Source organism: Varanus komodoensis, unplaced genomic scaffold (assembly GCF_004798865.1).
Source record: "Varanus komodoensis strain SLA01 unplaced genomic scaffold, ASM479886v1 scaffold25, whole genome shotgun sequence".
In the NCBI taxonomy this organism is placed as follows: Eukaryota; Metazoa; Chordata; class Lepidosauria; order Squamata; family Varanidae; genus Varanus; species Varanus komodoensis.
In genome coordinates, this window is record NW_025335661.1 from 9,578,527 (window position 1) to 9,598,695 (window position 20,169).

The 20,169-nt window shown below is 42.0% G+C and overlaps 1 protein-coding gene across 5 annotated transcripts in view; it reads right to left on the reverse strand.

Annotated features, from left to right (window-relative positions):
• Positions 1-20,169, reverse strand: part of GK5 (glycerol kinase 5) — a 35,040-nt gene that overhangs the window by 9,493 nt on the left and 5,378 nt on the right. For 4 of the 5 annotated variants that reach the window (XM_044432877.1, XM_044432880.1, XM_044432881.1 and 1 more), the window contains 10 exons: positions 17,123-17,216; positions 13,780-13,911; positions 12,770-12,845; positions 11,326-11,387; positions 11,172-11,245; positions 10,548-10,608; positions 8,354-8,480; positions 6,195-6,299; positions 5,599-5,693; positions 5,170-5,273 (listed from right to left, as the gene is read on the reverse strand). In XM_044432877.1, the coding sequence (XP_044288812.1) occupies positions 5,170-5,273; positions 5,599-5,693; positions 6,195-6,299; positions 8,354-8,480; positions 10,548-10,608; positions 11,172-11,245; positions 11,326-11,387; positions 12,770-12,845; positions 13,780-13,911; positions 17,123-17,216 (930 nt within the window). The remainder of the gene's footprint in view (positions 1-5,169; positions 5,274-5,598; positions 5,694-6,194; positions 6,300-8,353; positions 8,481-10,547; positions 10,609-11,171; positions 11,246-11,325; positions 11,388-12,769; positions 12,846-13,779; positions 13,912-17,122; positions 17,217-20,169) is intronic. The other variant, XM_044432878.1, reaches the window with a different exon arrangement.

A 20,169-nucleotide genomic window follows, 5' to 3' on the forward strand; every position in this document is an offset into this window, starting at 1 on the left:
CCAAAGAAAACGTCAAACCAGAGGTTGAGAGAAGACTGATACACCCTGAACCGCACCACGATAGTGTGATATGGCAGCTGCATAAACTTTAATGGATGAAGGTTTCAGTCCCGAGTGATAGAGTTCCAGGAGAAATTGCAAAATATTGTCAATTGAAGCCATTCCAGGAAGAAAGGAATAGTGTTCTGCAAAAGATGAGAATCTCTTCCATTTAGCCACATAAGAGCAACGAGTGGATGGTCTTGATGCAGATGCGAGAATCGCCTGAATTTCCTGGTCAACAGTCGTCGGTAGCGAAGCAGTTGTCGTCGAGACCGACGTAGGAGCCGTTGGTATAGTCCAGTGAATAGAATCCGCTATAGATTGGGATGTTGTCGGTACGGACACAGTGAAATGGATCTCAAGGCAGTCAGATCTGAATGCCGGATCGCTCCGTTTTGCTGAGCTAACAGTTGAGGAATAGATGGGAGGCGAAGAAACGTTCCTCTGGATAGTCGCAGGAGAGTGGCGAACCATGGTTGCCTCGGCCACCATGGAGTTATTATTATTCCCGTGGCATTCTCTTGAGCTATTTTTGCCACCACTTTCGTTAGAAGTGGGATTGGAGGAAATGCATAAAAAGCTATGTTGTCCCAAGAGATCATAAGAGCACCCCCCATTGATCCGATCCTATGCCCGCCCGGGAGCAGTATAGGGCACACACTCTGTTGTCCAAAGTGGCGAACAAGTCCATGTCCGGATAGCCCCACAAACGGAAGAGGTCCTGGAAGATTTGTCTGTCCATCTCCCATTCGTGCGTTGTTGACATATGTCGGCTCAACATATCTGCTTCGGTGTTGTCGGTCCCTGCGTGGTGAACCACTAGGAGCATTATGTCCCTCAGTATGCACCAATCCCAAATGGCCATCTATAGACGTGCTAAGGCTGGTGATTTTGTGCCGCCGTGCTTGTTGATGTAGAAAACAGCTGGTATGTTGTCTGATGCAAACTGGACAACTTGTCGGCATAGCACAGTCTCAAAAGCCTTGAGGGCATTGAAGATCGCCTGAAGTTCGAGGAAGTTGATGTGCTTCCTTGCTTCTCGTCAGTTCCAAGTCCCTTGGACCTGAAGACCCAAACATGCTGCACCCCATCCAAGTAGCGATGCATCCGTATATAGGGTCGTAGTTGGATGAGGTGGTCAAAACGGGACACCGATAGACAGATTGGTTGGAATGGTCCACGAAGCTAGATTATGGAGTATCACAGATGGAATTTGGATTAGTTTGTTGAGAGAATCTTGCTGCAGGTGAAATGAAGTGTTGAAAAACAGCTGTATTGGCCGCATACATAGCCTGGCATACGGGACAATGGCAACTGCAGCAGCCATGTGCCCCAACAGTCTCTGAATGGATATAGCTGGAACCATTCTGAGTGTTCGGATTCGACGGATGTATCCACATAAGGGAACTTGACGTTCCAGAGGAAGAAAGGCTCTTTCCCGTATTGAGTCGAGACGTGCCCCGATAGTCGATGACCTGCGTGGGAATAAGGGACTATTTCTCGTGGTTAATGCATAGCCCAAGCTCATCGAGCAGGGTGCAGGTCACGTGTATAGCAGACAGAAGACCTTGTTTAGTTTGTGAAACAATTAGCCAGTCATCTAAATATGGATATATTTGCACTCCTCGTGTCCGTAAGTGTGCGCATACTGGCGCCATACACTTTGTAAAAACTCGAGGTGCGGTAGCCAGGCCAAAGGGCAGAACAGTAAACTCAAACATATCGAGCCCAACAGTAAAACGCAGGAAGCATCTGTGCGAAGGATTTATAGCAATATGAAAATAGGCATCCTTCAAGTCCAATAAGGCGAACCAATCCTCTCTCTTCAGTAATGGAAAGATATTTTGTAAAGTGGTCATCCGGAACTTTGTTGGTTTGATGTATTTGTTAAGATTTCACAAGTCCAGAATCAAACGAAGACCACCGTCCCTTTTCGGAACCTTAAAATATCTGGAGTAGAATCTGTGCAACCTCTCCGAGTGGAATAGTTGTTGAATCGCACCCTTGCGAAGCAACTGAGACACTTCGTCGCACAGTACCGATGAAGAAGACGTAAATCGAATCGGACTCGGTGGAGGGTCGACATCGAATTCTATCCTATATCCGAACTGAATGATAGACAACACCCACCTATCAGAGGTAATGAACTCCCAAATGGGGAGTCGGCCCTGGAGCCGGTCCCCAAAAGGGAGAGGGGAAGGTGGTGTCAGAAGAGAGAAGATGGTTTGCCCGGGCCGTCAATGCTGACGTTTATCGGCATCGAAACACCGATGGCCCTGGGAAAAATGTTGCTGCAGCTGCTGCCTCCGACGTTGCTGCCTCTGCTGGTAGTGCTGCCGAGGGTGGAATTGAGGACGGTAGGATGAACGAGGCTACTGCCACTTACGCTTCTGTTGAGGAAGCTCCATACGGCATGCGGTCATACGCGATTCATGTATCGCTTTTAGCTTGCGGTCAGGCTTTTGATGGAACAACCCGGTGCCGTCAAATGGCATTTCCTCGATCCTCCGTTTCATCTCGTCGGGGAAATTACAATTGCGGAGCCACGCATGTCGGTGCAATGAGATGGCATTAACGAGAGCCCTCGAATTGGTGTCTACGTGGTGTCGTGCAGTAGACAACTGTTGCACCGCCACCTGCATTACTTCTTTAATGAAGACCCTGGCGAGGTCGGCTTGGTGGTCTGGAAGGGAGGAAGCAATGTTATCCAGCTTTTGTATAATAAAATACTGGTAACGTGCCAGTGTTGCTTCATAGTTTGATATGTGTATGCCGAGCCCAGAGGCCGCATAGACTTGGCGCGCGAGCATATCGATTATCCTCCCTTCCTTGTCACGAGGGGCCGTGTGCCCCCTGGACTCCCTGCCCTGGGTGGATTCAACCACGACAGAGTTCGGTCTCCGGTGGCAGATCAAGAACGGGATGTCATCCTCTCGAACTCTGTACATGGCCTCATACTGACGGGAGGTGGCCTGCAGTTGGGCCGGTTGATCCCAGGGTTGGACCATAGCCTGCCGAAGTGTAGTGATTAGCGGCAGGGCTATGGCTGCGGACTGCTCTCCCCTCACGACATCATAGAACCGATCCGTGGATGGGCGGGGCTGCTGGTTCGCTTTGCTCTCGAGGGAACGAACGAGGCGGGACATGAGCTCCGTAATGGAAACATGTGGCTCACTGGGTGAAGCAGGTCCTTGGGAAGTAATCACTACATCGGGGGATGTAGAGTCGACCTACGACTCGTCCGAGTCTGGACAATAGTGGTGACAGTCACTCAAGGACAATGTTTCAGGGGAGGTCGGGTGTCCCCTCTCCACATGCCTGGACGTCGAAGGCAAGTCTCCCAGGACTGATGGAGACCTACGATCCCGAGGGAAATATGGATAGGATTGATAACCACCCCAGTCTGGGAAGGCACCATATCCATGCATCCTCCAATCATCATCCCGGTGTTCCGATGAGCGGCTGCGATGCCTGGGTGGTGGCGGTGACTCCGCAGGTGGCTCAGTCATGGGCATTGGTGTTGGAGATCGTTCCCTCGGTGGGGAGTCCCTAATCTCACCATCAGAGATGGACTCCCGAAGCAGCTCCTCCGTGTGTTGAGGCAGCACGGTCTCAGACCGAATGACAGGCCTGGGAGATCCCGCCGGTGTCACCTGCATAGTAGATTGCAGAGCCAGTCCCAAAGGGGTCGGTACCATGGCGGCAGACAGTACCGAGAAGCCCAATGAACCCGAGCCCCGGTGTTTGGGGCGGTCAGGTTTCTTGGTTTTACGAGCGGGCTTATCTGCCTTCTCCTTCCTCAGTATTTTATGAGTGGAAGGCTTATCTGAGCCCGTGTGCTTGTGCTTCTCCCATTTCTTGGCTGGGGAGGAAGGCTGCACCTGGGTCTCCGTTGGAGTAGCGCCTTCAGCCGAAGGACGCTGAGGAGGAGAGGTGGAAGCAGGATGCTTCGGAGGAGCGCTCACAGTTGAGGCAGAGCGCTGAGGAGGTGCGGCTGAAGAGGAACCAGGCCGTAAGAGCAGTTGATCGGACTGCATCAAGGCCTGGTCCCAGAGGAGTTTCTGCAGACGGTTCTCCCTGTTATTCCCCACTTGCTTGGTAAACGCCAAGCAATGGCCGCACTTGTCAGTCCTATGCCCCTCACTGAGGCAGAGGAGGCATAGATCATGCGGATCTGCAGGCAACATTTTGGATCCACATTCGGTGCATTTGCGGAAGGCTGCTCGCTGCGCCATCATGGAAAAAGAAGAAAAGATGACAGGATAGAGGGTAAGATAATATTTTTGGGTTTGTTTGTTTTTTTTTTGAAAGAGTAGTAGGGAAAAAAAGGAGGAAGATATACAAACTTGGAATATAAGAAGTGAGTTGAAGAAGGGATAAAGGTTTTGCAAAAACAGACAGTAAGCACAAAGATCTGAGCGAGGGACGTTAACAGGCACGAGGTACAGGAAACGGCGGTCGCAAAGACTGAATAAAATGGCGGACACTCCACTCTATTTATACCACTGGGGGGGAGGGAGCGGAGTTTTCCCGCCAAAAAGAAAAAAAACATTAGCTTTTTAATCTTCCGGCCTAGGCACTGTGCAGGCGCAGCACCCATGTGTGTGATGCACAGAGGCCACGACGAAGAACAATTGATTCCATTGCAGTTCCCAGAGGAATGTCTGAAATCAACAGTACTCGTTTCTCAATAGGGCAAGTTGGCCAAGCCCCCATATATGAGCTCTGTCCTCTTCCAGAAATGAACATTTTCATTCATTTCCAGTGGCCCCAGAAGCCCTCAGACTTCCTTCTGCAAGTCGAAGTGTGTGGGGGAGGTCCCCACTTCATATGGGAATTGGTGGGATATAAGGGAATTGATGAAGGCATAAGCCCTCCATTGCCTTCTGGCATAAATGCATATCTAACAGTTATGACACTATGATGTAACTAGCAGCTAGAAAGGGCAGACAGCAGGAGACTTTCGCTGGGTCTTCTGCATCTTCTATAGAATAAGAATGCAAAAACATGGCTGCTAGATTTGGATTTAAAGTAGCGACTATTTGGCTCTTAATTCAGCTAACATAACATGTATCCTGATCTAATCTAAAGAAATTACATATTATCTGGGCATGTCTAACCTAGTACCTGAAAGCTATAGATTCCAATACGGCTCGAACAAGATGCTTTTTGGTGGTGGAAGATGTGATCCCCATAAAAGAAGTGCATGCATATGGGTCATTCACTGGAATCTAAAATAAAAATGTATGAAAATAAAGTATACATTAGTATGTTCTGCCAGCAGATGTTGAAGAACAAACTGAAATATTAAGGAAAAATAACTTACAGATGACAATAAGAGGCAGCATAGTAAGGAAAAAAATTAAGATAGCGATAAGCAGCACATAGACATTTATGTTACATATTTTTAAAAATATAATTTTATAACCATTCTAATTTGATACTTATGGGGAAAGTACTGAAGACTGAATGGAATATGTTTTATGGTGAACAATTACAATTGTAAAAGAGAGTTGGATGGTACATCAGTAAATAAATCATGGTTAATACTATTACCTGCAACCCACTAAAAGAAGGAACAAAACAAACTCCTCCTGAATTGGCCAGGCTGTGGGCCATTTTTGATGTCTCTTCAGCACTGGTGAAAAGATCTGTGAAAATACAGAAAACAGTACAGTAATATTTTAACATAAAATTATATGTACACACAGATAAATAAATAAAATACTAAACTAAACTGACATAGTATTTACAGCATGCTGAGAAAACAGACATCCTTGGAGTTTTCTAAAGGACACTGGGGAAAAGGTAAGCCAGAAAAATCTGAAAATATTTTCAACCTTATCTTCAGCCATTAAACTGCAAGTAATATTAAGCTTATGATAACTCTTCACCTGCATTTCCATTTTTTAAAATACAAAACAGTAGGTTTAAATGTATTTATATTTCTCTTACGATTTTCACATAATGTCTCCATTGACTTCTGCATAATACAAAGAAACTAGACAGTAAATAACATAATATTTATATAACCAGAACCATCACAAGAACAAAAGCAATTTAATTCCTATATTGCAAAGTTAGCAACATAGGAACAGTCAGTGCTTTTCAGCCTAAGTTTCCAGGCTCAAGACTGAATTCATGCTACTCACCTAAGCTCTGTGCCCATGTTACAGAGTACCCAGTAGAAGCAGCATTGCCTTCAATTAAGTATGTCACCTCTTCCCCAATTTTCCAACCAACCAGTGGATACAAACCTTAAAGTAACAAGATATGAGTTATTTGGTTTGGTCAGTTGTATCCAATGGTGTCTTTCCATGCATGGCTTTTGAGCCAGTGCAGGCTTCTACTAAGAGAAGCTGAGGGGTAGATTTTTAATCTTTTCTTTATAGAAGCAATAAGCAACTTTTTTTGGCCTGTGAAAAATATGTAGAAAATGCGACAGTTTTGAGGAAGGGGTCCCCTTCCTAGATTCCCTTTCTTCCTTTCTTTCTTTTTGGGCTTCCCTTCTCCTTCTCCTACCCCTTTTCCCAGCAGCCTCTTCTTTCTTATTCCTAGGCATGCTGCCATTTGCTTTAAAAATTTAAAGGTTTTATATTCTATTTTATTATGATGCATCTTTGACATCTACATGAAGCCACTGGGAATAGTGATTGGGAATTTGGAGCCAAGTGCCAACAACATGTTGATATGCAGAGCTTCTATTTCCCAGTTTTGTTACTGGTGTCTAAAGTCCTAACCAACCTTATCAGCCTGCCTGGTCACTAAGATAATCACATGGGATTCCCCTAGGTGTTCTGCATACACCTATGGCAAGGACAGAATCCATCTGAAGAAGAGCCTCCAATGTTCGTCCCCTTCCTATAGAACTCCTTGATGCTGCAGAGCAAGCAGGCACTTTTGTGCTATTTTCTTATACATTATAAGAAGTCTTCCTTGACTGATCAGTCACTGTTTTTAATGGTATTTTGTCTCATTTTTAACAGTGTTTTATTCTTTTCAACTTTTATTGTTCACTGATCTAAAATATGTTTAGATGTAAACTTCTATATAAATGTAAATAAATAAATGACACATCATTACACTATCAAGATGCCAGACTTAACAATGAAAATTACAATGTTTATATATTATACTTCAAATCTAATTATCCCTGGCTATTGGCCATGCTAGCTAGGCAGTCCAAAACAATTGGTGGGAACCAGACCACTTATTCTTTTTCATAGGCCAAGAAGGACTTCTCCCTAGGCTTACAGAGCAGGGTGTATTGTGTGTGTGTGTGTCTGTGTGTGTCTGTGTGTGTGTGTGACAATAAGTGTAATAATAAATATATACAATAATAAATAATAAATATATAAAACACATGATGTTATTAATATTACATTATATTACATGTGCATGGCAACATTACTCCTCTGCTGGAAAATGTCTTCATATTTTTGATGGGGTGAATAAATGGGCATTTTTTTCTGTAACATAGTAAGAATCAGTATTGTAGGTTAGTGTTCAAGAAGTTTCTATTTACTTCTGAACTTCCCTAAATATTGTTGTAATTTACCAATTTAACCTTGTTTTCTTTTGTTTTAATTATTGATTTATTTTTATAATTGTGTACCTGAGGTTTATACATGCTTGCCTGCCCCTGCCATGGCTGCTTGGCTGAATGTGGTACACAATAGGACTCCTCCATTTCATTATATTACCACAGACACTGAGAAATAGAAATATTAACTGGTAAATAATATTTGTTAATTTTTATGTTACCATGACTCACTTTTTGAAAAATAATGAAAGTAAGTCACAAAGTCAGACAGAAAATGAACTATGACAAGTTATGACTACATTCCACTGAATACTTCCAAAACATGTTTATCACAGCTTTCCCCTGCTTTTGCTTCTATAACAACTGTCAACCCCAGCCAACATGGTCAATCATCAGACATATTGTGAGTTACAACCAAGACAGCAGGAGGCATCTAGGTTGGGAAAGGCAGGTCTAAGACAAAATTCATCCAGAGGAAATTTAGGACATGCATAAATTGCTAAACTGAATGAAATCCCATTTCTATTCACAATGGAAATTATATAGAGAGACATCTGAAGAAGCAAGTTGTGAGTCTTTTCACCTCCCAAATGTCTAGTTGCTGATCTAATGCCCATTTGCTAACATATCTGAAGATAAGCCCCATTAACAATAAGCACTTTAGAGATACTGAAGGTAATCTGCTCAATTGATCAATTTATGGCTTCATCTGATTTGTTTTTATCACCCTGTCAGCCAAATTTTTAGAATGCAAAAATACAAGCTTACCTCTCTTAGATGTGTGGATTTTGCTTCCCGTGTTAATATCCCAAAAGGAGCCAGTCCCCATGGTAACCTTAATATCACCAGTGTCAAAACAACATTGTCCAAACATGGCTGCCTGCTGGTCTGCCACCTTCAGAGACCAAGATGAATTACAATGAAATTCTGATGTTATGTAGAAAAATGAATACAGTACATGTTTCTCAAAGAAAGGAAAAGAAATAGAACAAACAAGTAAACCACATCTCACAACTGACGTGCATTTTTTTAGTCCAGGGGTACAAAACTCTAATCCACAAGCTCCCAATCCTGCCCACAGAATTCAAACTGATTATTTAGATCCATTTTGACCAGGCTTTTGGATGGGACATGGGATTGAGCTTACATTACTAGTTTTAGTGGCTAACCTACACTGAGAACTGAATGAAGGGAATGCAGTCCTCTTATTTAGCTGGAGTTCTTGGTGGCTCTCACTACCAACCATGCTATAATTCTGGACCCTGAGGTTGGACTGGCCTTGAGGCAGTGCCCAGAAGTGCTCTTCATCTCATTTCCCATGCTATTAATATTTACATGAAACCACTGTGAGAGATTATTTGGTGCTTCGGTGTAAGATGCCACCAATATACTGCTGACTTTCAGCTCTGCTCCTTATAACTCAATACTGAGAAAGCTGTTTACACTCTTTAATATTGCCTGGGTTTGATAATGGCCTGGATTAGGGTGAACAGCTGAATTAACCCTAGGAGGAGTTTCCTGTCTGTAGAAAGTCTGTTTTGGGGGTTTGGTTTCAGCCTGACCTGGAGGTGATTAAGTTCCCCCTGAAGGATCTGGTCTGAAACTTGAGAGCACTTCTTAATCATTCACTGTGCTTGTACCTTGCAAGGCATGTGTTTTGACAACCATGCTTGATGTACTAGTTGTAACCCTTCCTGGTTCTTCTGACTTGGCAACCGATTCATTGGTTTAGTCATATCACACATAGACTACTACAATACATTCTACATAAGGCTGCCCCCAAGGAGCATCTCAAAGCTAAACCCAACTTCAAGGTCAATCATGCTGGGCCAATTGCCTGGAGTATCTGATCAATCTCAATTGGTTCATCTTCTTAGCCTAACACTGTATGATTGCATTAATTATAAACCCCCCACCCATCAGCTTGCTCACTAGAATTTTCCAGCAGAACTTGAAACTGCCTGATTCTCAATGAATGACTGGTTTATTTCTGGGTCTGCTGGCTTTGGTAATTCACCTGAGAATCTCGTCCCTTCTCTTCTGAATCAAAATCCAATTCTACACTATTTGAACCCTGCATTATAGAAGGGATGAACCCAATTCCTACATCAGATTTCTTTCTGTGTGCAATCTACATTCAGGGTGTTCCTCCTAATCTTTAAAGTCTTAAATTGCCTAGAGGGACCATCTGTTTTGCTATGAAATACCAAGATTTACAGTAGAGGCCCTTTTGAAAGGCCTCTTTTTAGACATGCAGGAAAGGCATTTTTCTGTGCTACCCCTAATCTATGAAAGACACTCTCTCAAACTCATTCTTCTGCCCTCTAAAAAAGTGTGTAGTTTTTTATCTGATTTTCAAAATTAGTAGTTTTAATGATTATATAGTTGTTTTAATTTTTGATGTTGAAATTTTTGTACAGTATCTTTATGGCTCTCTAGCAGATAGGGCAGTATGTGTGTGTTAATAAATGAATACATAAATACAAAGAAACAGATTCTTGCAGGAATAGCTGAGAAAGTAACTCATGATGTAATAATCCTGCCAGGCAATGGAAAGTATTTTCAGTCTCTGCTGTCACTAGTAGTTAGAATTTTTAAAATCTATATTAGGTAAAAGAACAATTCTTGCTCCCCTTCCTATTATGCAGCTGAATGCAGTTATTGAATTAATAATGAAATCTGAGAGTAGGAAGAAATCCTGATTCAACACCCCCCCCCATACACACACACTTTAATTCAGAAATTGTATCCATTTAAAGAAATTCCAAGAAGCTAATAGTTGTGCTTTTAATGTATTCATTTTTATCTTATGTTACAGTTAAGATGCTGTTTTCACTCTTGCTTTTTACCTTCATTTTGATATTTCACTCTGGAGACAAATAAAAAAAGTAAATTTCAGTAAATACCCAAGTGGTTCTAAATCTAGCTATAGGGATGGGAAAGAAAAAGCATTTTTACTTACCAAAGCTGTTATTGCAATAGGCACTCCAAAAATTTCAGCATCAGTGCATCCATACTTGTAACTTAAAATAAATGAAAGGTCAAAGTTAGTGCTCTCAGTTCAGTAATAAAGTTGCAAGAATACAGCCAACAGAATTTTAGATATTCAGGGTACAATCCAAAGAGGCTTCCCAAAACAACTGAGTATTATGGGCATCCAAAGCCAAGTGGGAAGAATGCAGGGATAACCTTCATCTCAGCCCTTCTTCTACCATGCAAAACAATGCCTTGGAGCATGAGGGAAAGAAAGAGTGTGAGGTGCTACCAAAAGCCTGCCACCAAGCTCATCTCTTACAACTACAGAGCCACAGTCGGTTCTTTGCACACCAGCTACAAGAACATGGTGGGGAATGCACTCCAAGTTCCGAGTCCCAACTCCAACCTGGACTTCGAAAAATCATATGGCCCTCCAGACTGTCTAGCTGCCTCAGAATCGTGCTGTCCATGGTGTAAAAGTTACACTGCTTCTGTTCTAAATGGAATTTGGGTGTGGTTTAATTTATTACCTTTTTCTATATAAATACACAGGTGTTTACGCTTTGAATTAGAACATCCCAAACACACACAAATACATACTAATTCTTACCTTGTGTCCTCTACTGGGGGAAACAATGATATTGGAATGGAAAGTAACTTGCTAAGGAATGTACTCCACTGCAGCTGAAACCACATGCATAAAATAAGTTAAATGCAATGCAGATTAAGCATTCTAAGAACACTGCATGAGGAACTAGTCATACCTTAAAGGGATCAAAAAATCCAGTGGAACTAGCATTCGAATAATCTGTGGCATACACTGTACCTGGGCATTAAAAGGAACAAATATGATTCAACATTGCATTAGATACACTGCCCACTCACTGGAATTTCTACCAAGTATACATAAGGTAGTAATCAACCTTTCTCAATTTTCAGTGCCTACTGAAACATACAACATTCTAGAACAGCGACCTTATTTTATTCCTTATTTTAAAGCTACCAAGTTTATATGGTACTTTTTAATGGTTTAACATGGTTTGTTGTTTAGCATTTAGAAATTTCATAAATGAAATTATTCATAAACATCAGTAAGTAAATACATACATAAATATGTAGTTAATATGTGCCCATGTGCAGGGGTGTTCACATGAACCAGGGGCAATGGGAACACAGCACTGACCTCATCCTGTGGACTTGTGTGGGTCAGCTTCTGTCGGACCAGGAATCCTGGGCAAGCAAGCTCCAAGTTCTAGGAAAGCTTATGTGCACTGTATTTTACACACATATGGTTTACCCTTGTAGAGGCTGATGTGTGGGTGGTGGGGGTAGGGAGAATATGCAACTTGGAGCAGGCCAACAGTGTAGCCTTAACAGGCCTTTATTGCGTGATTGCCCCCTCACATGCATAAGGCATGGAGTGAATGCCTTTGCTTACTAGGCAAACAGAACGGGATGGCCAAAGGTTCATTTATTAAATTGTACATCTGTCCCTTTTATGTATCAAGTGTGAAGTGGGGTCTGATTTTTAACATCAGTCAGGGCATGAAGAGTTAAAGTCAACTCTGTGTTGCAGGCCACCTGAAGTCTATTTCCCCTCAGCTTAGCTCCACTATTGAAAGTAATGGGGGGGGTGGGTGGGGGGATGTTTTGGATGACAAATCATAAAAGTCAGGCCCAACGGGCTTCAGTTTGTCGCCTCTGATCCTTTTTGATTAGACTTACCTCATTTTTACGGGGCTACTACATCATTTCTAGTGTGCCGCTAAGTTAAAAGATGCAGAAAAGGTCTGAAGAAAATATTTAAGGACTACCAAAGGATCAGTGAGAACAGAGGAAAGGAAGGCAAGGCTATTTCAAAAAGTAGCTGGTAAGGTGGAAAAATTGAAGAGAATTGCAGAACTCCTATTCTACCTCCCACAGGAACTTTTCTATACAAAGTCTACATGTTGTTTGGACGCAAATGGAAAACTGACAATGTAAATAGATGTTCTTGTCCTTCCTCCTATCACTCCAGGACCCTCAAAAAAGTCTCTTCCTGTCAGAAGGAAAGCTCTTGAATGGCAAAAATCATGTGGCAGCAAAGTGGTAATTGACCCAAAACCAGAGAGAACAACAACAGGAGAGTACAGTCTGCTCTCACAACACTTCTGTGTGTATATGTATTCTTTCTCTCCCCCACCCTCCTATTTAACTCATCCATCTTACCTTTGGTTAGTTTGTACAGTAGCCAAGTGTCAAGTGTTCCAAAACAACAATTATCTTCTTTAGCAGCTTGCTCTACCTGAAAAACAGTCTATGTTTTATTTCAAGGGGCCAGGTATACTCCACTTCAATATAAATGACAACAGAGTTGCATCAAGTATCATTAAGATATTCAACAGGAAACCAAAATGTTATCAGAGCTAGGACAAGAATTTCCAGTTGTTACTCATTAGGAGTTTCCAGCATGTCCACTGAGATTCTTTCTCTCCTCGCCCGCCCCACACAGAGCTCTATTTCTCTGTAACATCTGAATCCATTGTAAAGAAGTACTGGAATGCACTGATGGCTTAAATGAAGGCCAACTAACTTGAAGGTACTATTCTATCCCCCATGCTGTTCACCATCTACATGGAAACATTGGGGGAGATTATCTGAGCTGTTAATCATATGTGGATGACACGCATCTCTATCTATTCATCACATCCATGTGAAGAAGTGGTGGCTCTGAATCATTGCCTAGGCATAATAATGGACTGGATGGGACCCAAGCAAGACAAGACAAAGGCACTGCTACTGGGTGGTTTGCTGCCTGGATAATATTCACCCTGTTCTGAGTAGAGCTGCACTCCCCTTAAAGGACTAAGTTCATAGTTTCGGGGTGTTCTTGGATTCATCAATGTCAGTAGTGGCCCAGAACACCTTTTAATCAGCTAAGGCTGATATGCCAGTTATTCTTATTTGGAAAGAGATAGCCTAGCTACAGTTATGCAGACTCTGATATTCTCTGAACTGAATAACTACAGTGCATTATACATGGCGAATTAGCACTTTACAGAACAAGCAAGTAGAGACTTAAAATTTCAATAACCTAAGAGTTCCCACACTTTATAATGTAGTTTACTGAAAACACCATGCTATTTTACTAATCTACATTATACCACTATGACAATAGGACTGACTAAAGAATAAGCCAGTTCAAAACTCAGTACAGAGGCTATTAACACATGCCTTACCTCAGGCAAATGCTTTAAAACCCAAGCCAGTCTTAAAGAGATATGTTGCGTTGTAAATTGAAGACAACTTGCTATCAAAAATAGTCCATTTCGAGTGAAAAAGTGTAAGACTGAAGAAGCACCATGTACTGCCTGTTCCAAAGCAAAACAGTTTGGATAAATATTTATTTATCGATTTATATTCTGCCTTTTTCCTACAAAGGGCTCAAGGCAACTTATATCATTCTCCTCCTCCATCTTATCCCCACAACAACAACCCTGTGAGGTAGGTTGGGCTGAGAGTCTGTGACTGGCCCAAAGTCACCCAGTTGGCTCCATGGCCGAGCGGGGACTAGACCTGAGTCCCAGTCCCATGCTCTTAACCACTACACCACACTGGCTCTCTAATCATAATTTAATCTTTCTCCTTCAGGGCTTCAGTTATTTTTAAAAAATAATAATTATGACACACACAATCTGTCTCAGCCACCCTTAACCTTGCGCCTTTCATAAGTGTTGGACTACTACATCAACAGCTGTGCTGGCTGCAGGATGATTAGGGCTGAAATACCAACATATCTTGAAGAACCAGTTTGGGAAGGCCTAATCTATATAACAAAACATTTCAGCTGTACATAACATTTCTAAGCATGGCTTATGAAAGAACATCAGTTATTCAGATGGACACCACACATGGAGGGTCAGAAAGGAGCTGCTGGGTTATCAGAAGTAGTCCAATATTACTTGCCAAGTTACTTTCAAATATTTTTTTCTGTTCAAAACCAATCCTTGCTGCCAAGTGAGAAATAAAGTAGTTTGGTTATTTCCCAGGTGAGAAGTAGGAACTCTGGTCTACATGTGAAGGCGAAGGAAAGAAAACCACACAGTAGAATAAACTCCTTAATTTCAGACAGTTGGTGGGAAACTATTTTTAAATACTCCTCTGTGTTTAATAAAATCCTGCAAATATAGACTATTTTCATAGCAGGGAAAATAGTTCTATTCCAGACATTTACTAGTTATGTTGGATTTTTGTTTGCTGGGTATTTTTCACATAGGTAAGCATTCCAAAGTACAATCTGCAACTTGTCCCATCAGCAGGACGTTACCACTTTATTCTGCTACTTGTACAGACCAGGTCTAAGCTAGTGTTTTAAGTATGTCTCTCCCACCCTCTTTTCGTCTTAGTTCTTTTATTGAAACTCAACATGCTACAAAACAGTATGTATGTATGTATTTAGTTTGTATATTGCTCTAATAGTCTCATATAACTCAATCTAGCATTCAATGTGAGATGCAGGAGAAGCGTCCTCCCAAGTGAAGAGTTGAATCCATAGCCGATTCCCCCATTCCCTCTCTGACTCTACTTTCAGAGTGGCTCCTGATCCTGGAGGACTAGACAGTAGGCATTCTGGATACTTAATTGGTCTGCTTGTTTCTCCCATCATCCCTTACAGGGTCAAGAAATGCCTTTTCCAGCACCCCATCCCACCCTGTTCTGAAATGTCTCTCTGCTCTTCCAAGATGGACTGGCTCTCAAGTTCTGCCTGATCATCTTTAATATGCAATACTGATACTGCACAGTTGCCACCCCAAATCTCCTCCTCAGCCTCCTCCTCCAAATTGGATGAATCTGAGCAGACTGTAACAAGCAAGAGCTGGGCCTCCTTTCTACCTCTGGAATAAAACAGTCTCATGATTTAAGATATTCCTTTCCAGGGGAGGCTGGAATGTATCAGTGCCCCCTCCCCTAATGGCAGATGACAAAATCTTCATGCTGACAACTGTCATTATTAATTAATTTCTTACTCTTGTTTTTATTCTCAATTTTATTACATTTGTTTATATTCAACCTATTCCCTATATTGAAACTCAAAGTGGTTTGCAGCATTAAAAATGCACAAGTAAGGCATTGATAAGAACATATGAATATTAAAAATATACATAAATCAACTACATTTTTAAAAATTGCCAAAATTCAAACAGCAATAAAAATAATACAGACAAGAGTATCCAATGCAATTTCACAGGTCAGGACAATTTCCAAAGGCCTGAGGGAAGAGAAAAGGTTTTCCTGCATCCAAAAGTGTAACAAAGAAAGCACCTATCCAGCCTTCCTGGACAGGGAGTTCCAGAGCCTTGGAGAGCTGAGAAGGCCCTCTCCTGTCTTCCCACCAGGTGTGCCTATGATGGACGGAGGTGGAGCCACGAGAAGGGCATCCCCTAAAGATCTTAGGGTACAGAGAGACTCATAGGGGACAATATGATCTCTCAAATAGAAAGGACTTGAGCCATGTAACACTTTGTAACTTGTGACCAGCATTTTGAGCAGTTCCTGAAAACAGATTGGGATCCAGTGAAGCTATTTTGGTTCAGGAGTTGTTTGTTCCCTTTAGTCAGCCTCATTCTACAGTCTAGTAGCAGCTCACTGAAATACCTGGAGTCTCTGAACACTCTTCAGAGGCAGCCTCATGTAAAGCATATTACAGTAATCCAAATGGGATTAAGACTTGTCACAGTAGACAAATATGTTACATTTATATTCCACCCTTTCTCAAAGGAGACTAAGGTGGCATATGTGATCTTCCTCTTCTCCATTTTAACCTAACAATAACCCTGTGAGGATGGTTAGATTTCACAGTGGATGCCTGGTCTGGACACCTAGTGACCTTTATAGAGATGTGAGGACTTGATTCAGATCTCCTAAGCCTCAGTCCAAGCATCTAGCCTTTATACCAGACTGACCAGGGCAGGGCCTCTCATAAAGGGCAGTGGAAGGAACAGTGAATTGTGTGCTCTCTCCACCCTTCAGTCCAACACGCTAACACTACACAACACTTTTTCAGTTTTTTCTATAAAACAAGAATAGAATCTGCACTGTCTGAAACCTAGCATAAGGTCCAAGTGACACGTTATGTCAGAAGACCATTATCGAACCACATGCGGCTGCTGCCATTTTTCTATTTTATGAAATGTAGCTGCAGAAGGATGGGTGTAGAAGAAGAAAGGTGGTGCATAACCACCTCCCCTCACCCCAGTGTGTTATTTCTTGCATAGGGTGGTGATGTTGAGGATGGGGAAAGAGTTAGCTATCTCCACTCAGCACATTGCAGCCCAGATCCAACCCATGCTACATTTAGTAATAAAAGCAGTTGAATGATCCATCACAGATCTTCCAACGTATGCTTCAGCCTGAGTTATTTCCTTTAAGAAGCAATACTAGTAAAGCTTGGAGAAAAGAATACCAACATATCACTGCAGAACACGATGCATGACCATCTTCTTCTTAGTGCTTTTAATCAAATGTACATGCACACATACACCCCTTTTCTTACATTTAGTAAGTGCATGAATACCACATCACCTTCATTGTAAGAGATCCATTCCAGGACTGTGTAAGTTCAGCAGCTCTTGAGTCTTGCCAGCTTATGAGGTTATGAAAAGGTTTTCCTGTCTTCCTGGAAAAAAAAACAGAGAAAGATGACAGATTTTACAATAAGTGTTCAGCGTCCCAAATGTACTAAGCTAGGCAAATATAATTTTCCCCATTCCAGAGATTCAGGATCAGAGACAGGATGGAGGCTGTAGGAGAGGAAATAGGGAGATATTAGCTTGCTGAGGAACATCCAGCAAGTTCATTGTTAAGGACCAAACTAGCAATAAAAACATCCATAGGAAGACACTCCTTACAACCTCCCCACCCGTTTGTCTCTGTTGGAACTTTGAGAACTGTACCAGGAGGAGTGTGCGGAACAGGGGGGAGAGCGTGGATGTGATGAGCCTAATGGGCAAATAAATAGAGCCTCAGTCCAGACAAAATGGAGGCTTTGTTGCAGTTCAGCCATCCAGATGACTAGTGTTCAGCCTGTTCTAGTAGAGGTCATAGCCCCTTAAAGACCAGGTTCACACTGAGATTCAGCACTGAGACTCAAGTGAGATTCTGGCTTGAAACACCACAATTACCTGTGCTTTCATAGTCTCCTTCTTAGTTTAGTGCAATGCACTCTATTCAAGAGTACCTTAAAAAAATTGTTCAGAAACTGAAGTTGGTCCAAACTTTGTCAGAGACTCTACTCCTAGTGTTCCACCAAATGAAATAAGATGAATAGCTACTTGGGTGCCCCACTTACAAACACCCCAGTTTCAGAACAGCCTTCCCAGAGAGGCTTACCTGCCACTATGCTTGTGAACTTTTCTGCTGACATTTGTTTTCCAGGGCCTCTGGACCTCTCCATTTTAAAATGTGTGTTTAATTCTGAGCTTCTTTCTTATTGCCTAGTATACTTCTCAATGTTGGCTTTGATTTTTCATGCTTTGTTTATTTTGTATCAAAAATATTTTCATGTTTATTATAAGCAATTTTGTGTAGGGCACTAAACAAATGTCATACATTTCAAATTGAGTAAATAACATAACTCCAACACTATGCTGTTCTAACTTCTCACAAATATATACGCATAGCTAGGAAAATTAATTAGAAAAGCAACACTTATGTTTTCCCACTTGAAGACTTGCTAAGAAGTATGTTTCAAGAGCTAGTTTTTCAAATAAATACACAAACAACTATAGTTGCTCTCAGACTGTGACATACAAAACAAGATCTAAAGCATAAGTTATTTAGATAGATCTTTGCTATGACTATTGTATAGTTAAACAGATATGTGCTCTGATCAGCAAGGTTCTTCTTGTGCCCCAAACTGAATCACAATGAATCATTAACTAGACTGACTCAATGCATACTTCAAGTGGGAGATGGCATGAATGGGTGTAAACAGCTCACTGCAGGTAAATAAGCAGCATATCAGCACAAACAATCCTAGCCTAAGCTTCTTTCTAACATGTTGCTCCAATGTAAAACTTTTTTAAATAGAAGTTACATATATTTTACAAAGTCTACACCAGGGTAATTAATTATGTATTCACCTGAAATAATAATAGGTCTAAGTTGCTTAATAGCCTATTTAATGTCATATACCTATCTTCAAGATTTTTACTCCATTTGTATTAATGGATTACTAGGATCCAGTCCACGGATTGTCAGTGAATCCATTTATGTCCATTTTCGTTGAAAATATACTTCAACACTACACAGCATGTTCATGCGCAAAGAGTACAAGAAGCTAAATAGATTTCATAATGAAAGAAAAGTTCAGTGTGAACTCAAAGTTATTCAACCCTCTTAAAGTAATATACACCAAATATCATACAGGTAATTTATCTTCCAGTAAAACAACCGGTTTAACAACAGTGAGATTTATTTAGTTTAGAGTTGGAGACACACCTATTGTTATATTCCCATCTCACAGAATTATACCCAACAAAAATGTTGAACTAAGAAATTGTTATGCGCTATCAAATCATCTCCCACTTATGGTGGCCCCATGAGCAAATGCCCTCTCAAATGTCTTGTCCTTGACTGCACTGCGCAGTTCTTGTAACTGCACAGTTCAAGACTGTGGCTTCTTCTGTGGAGATGCTCCATCTCATAGTTGGTCTACCTTTTCTTCTTCTGCCTTGACATCCCTTAGCATGATTGTCTTCTACTGTGAGTCTTGCTTTCTCATGTTGTGCCCAGAGTACAACTGCTTCATTCAGTGTTCTTGTATTTGCTTTCAGGGAATGTTCTGGTTTGATTTGATCTAGGATCCACTTGTTTGTCTTGTCCAGTAACATGCTTCAAAAGCATCCATTTTCTTGTCAGCTTTCACACCTGAATGTAATGATTGGAAATACAATAGTGTAGAGGATCTTGGCCTTGGTCTCCAGTGAGACAACCTTTCACTTGAAGCTTCATTCTTTGCTTCGTGTCCAAGTCTCCATCTTCTTTTTCTCCCAGATGGCTCCAAGGGCATTTGTATTATTACTTGCAAAGGAACACCAGCTGTCACCGGGGAGAGCTTGCCAGGCGTTGGGAACCCACCTGCCACATTCCAGCCTTGCCTTTTCGCCTCCCCCACCATGCTGCCAAGCGGCAGCCAGTAGCAAAGCACGGGGGAGTCGCGTCAGCCTCCTACCACCACCAGGCTGAGGTGGGGACCTTCCAGCGCAGGAGCCTTTTTCCTTGGCCTGCCCAAAGGGCAGCTCTGAAGGGCAAAGCTGAGGGGCATCTGACCGTTTCGCACCTGGGTGGCAGAGGTGCTGCTTCTTTTTTAGGGGGTTGTTTGGACTGCGACTATGAAAGCTGGGGAGGGGTCAGAGTGTGGGAGAGCAACCATAAAGGTGGTACTGGGTAGAGAGTGCTATGATGATGGACGTAGATCATGCCAGCATAGGAGAAGAGGAGACAGATGATGGTGATTATTAATTCTTGGGCATGATCTCCCTTTGGATTGATGATTCAGCCAAGTTATGCAAAATCTTTCATAATTTCAGTTTCTTCACTGTTGAGTAAACTTCTGTAATACTTCTGTA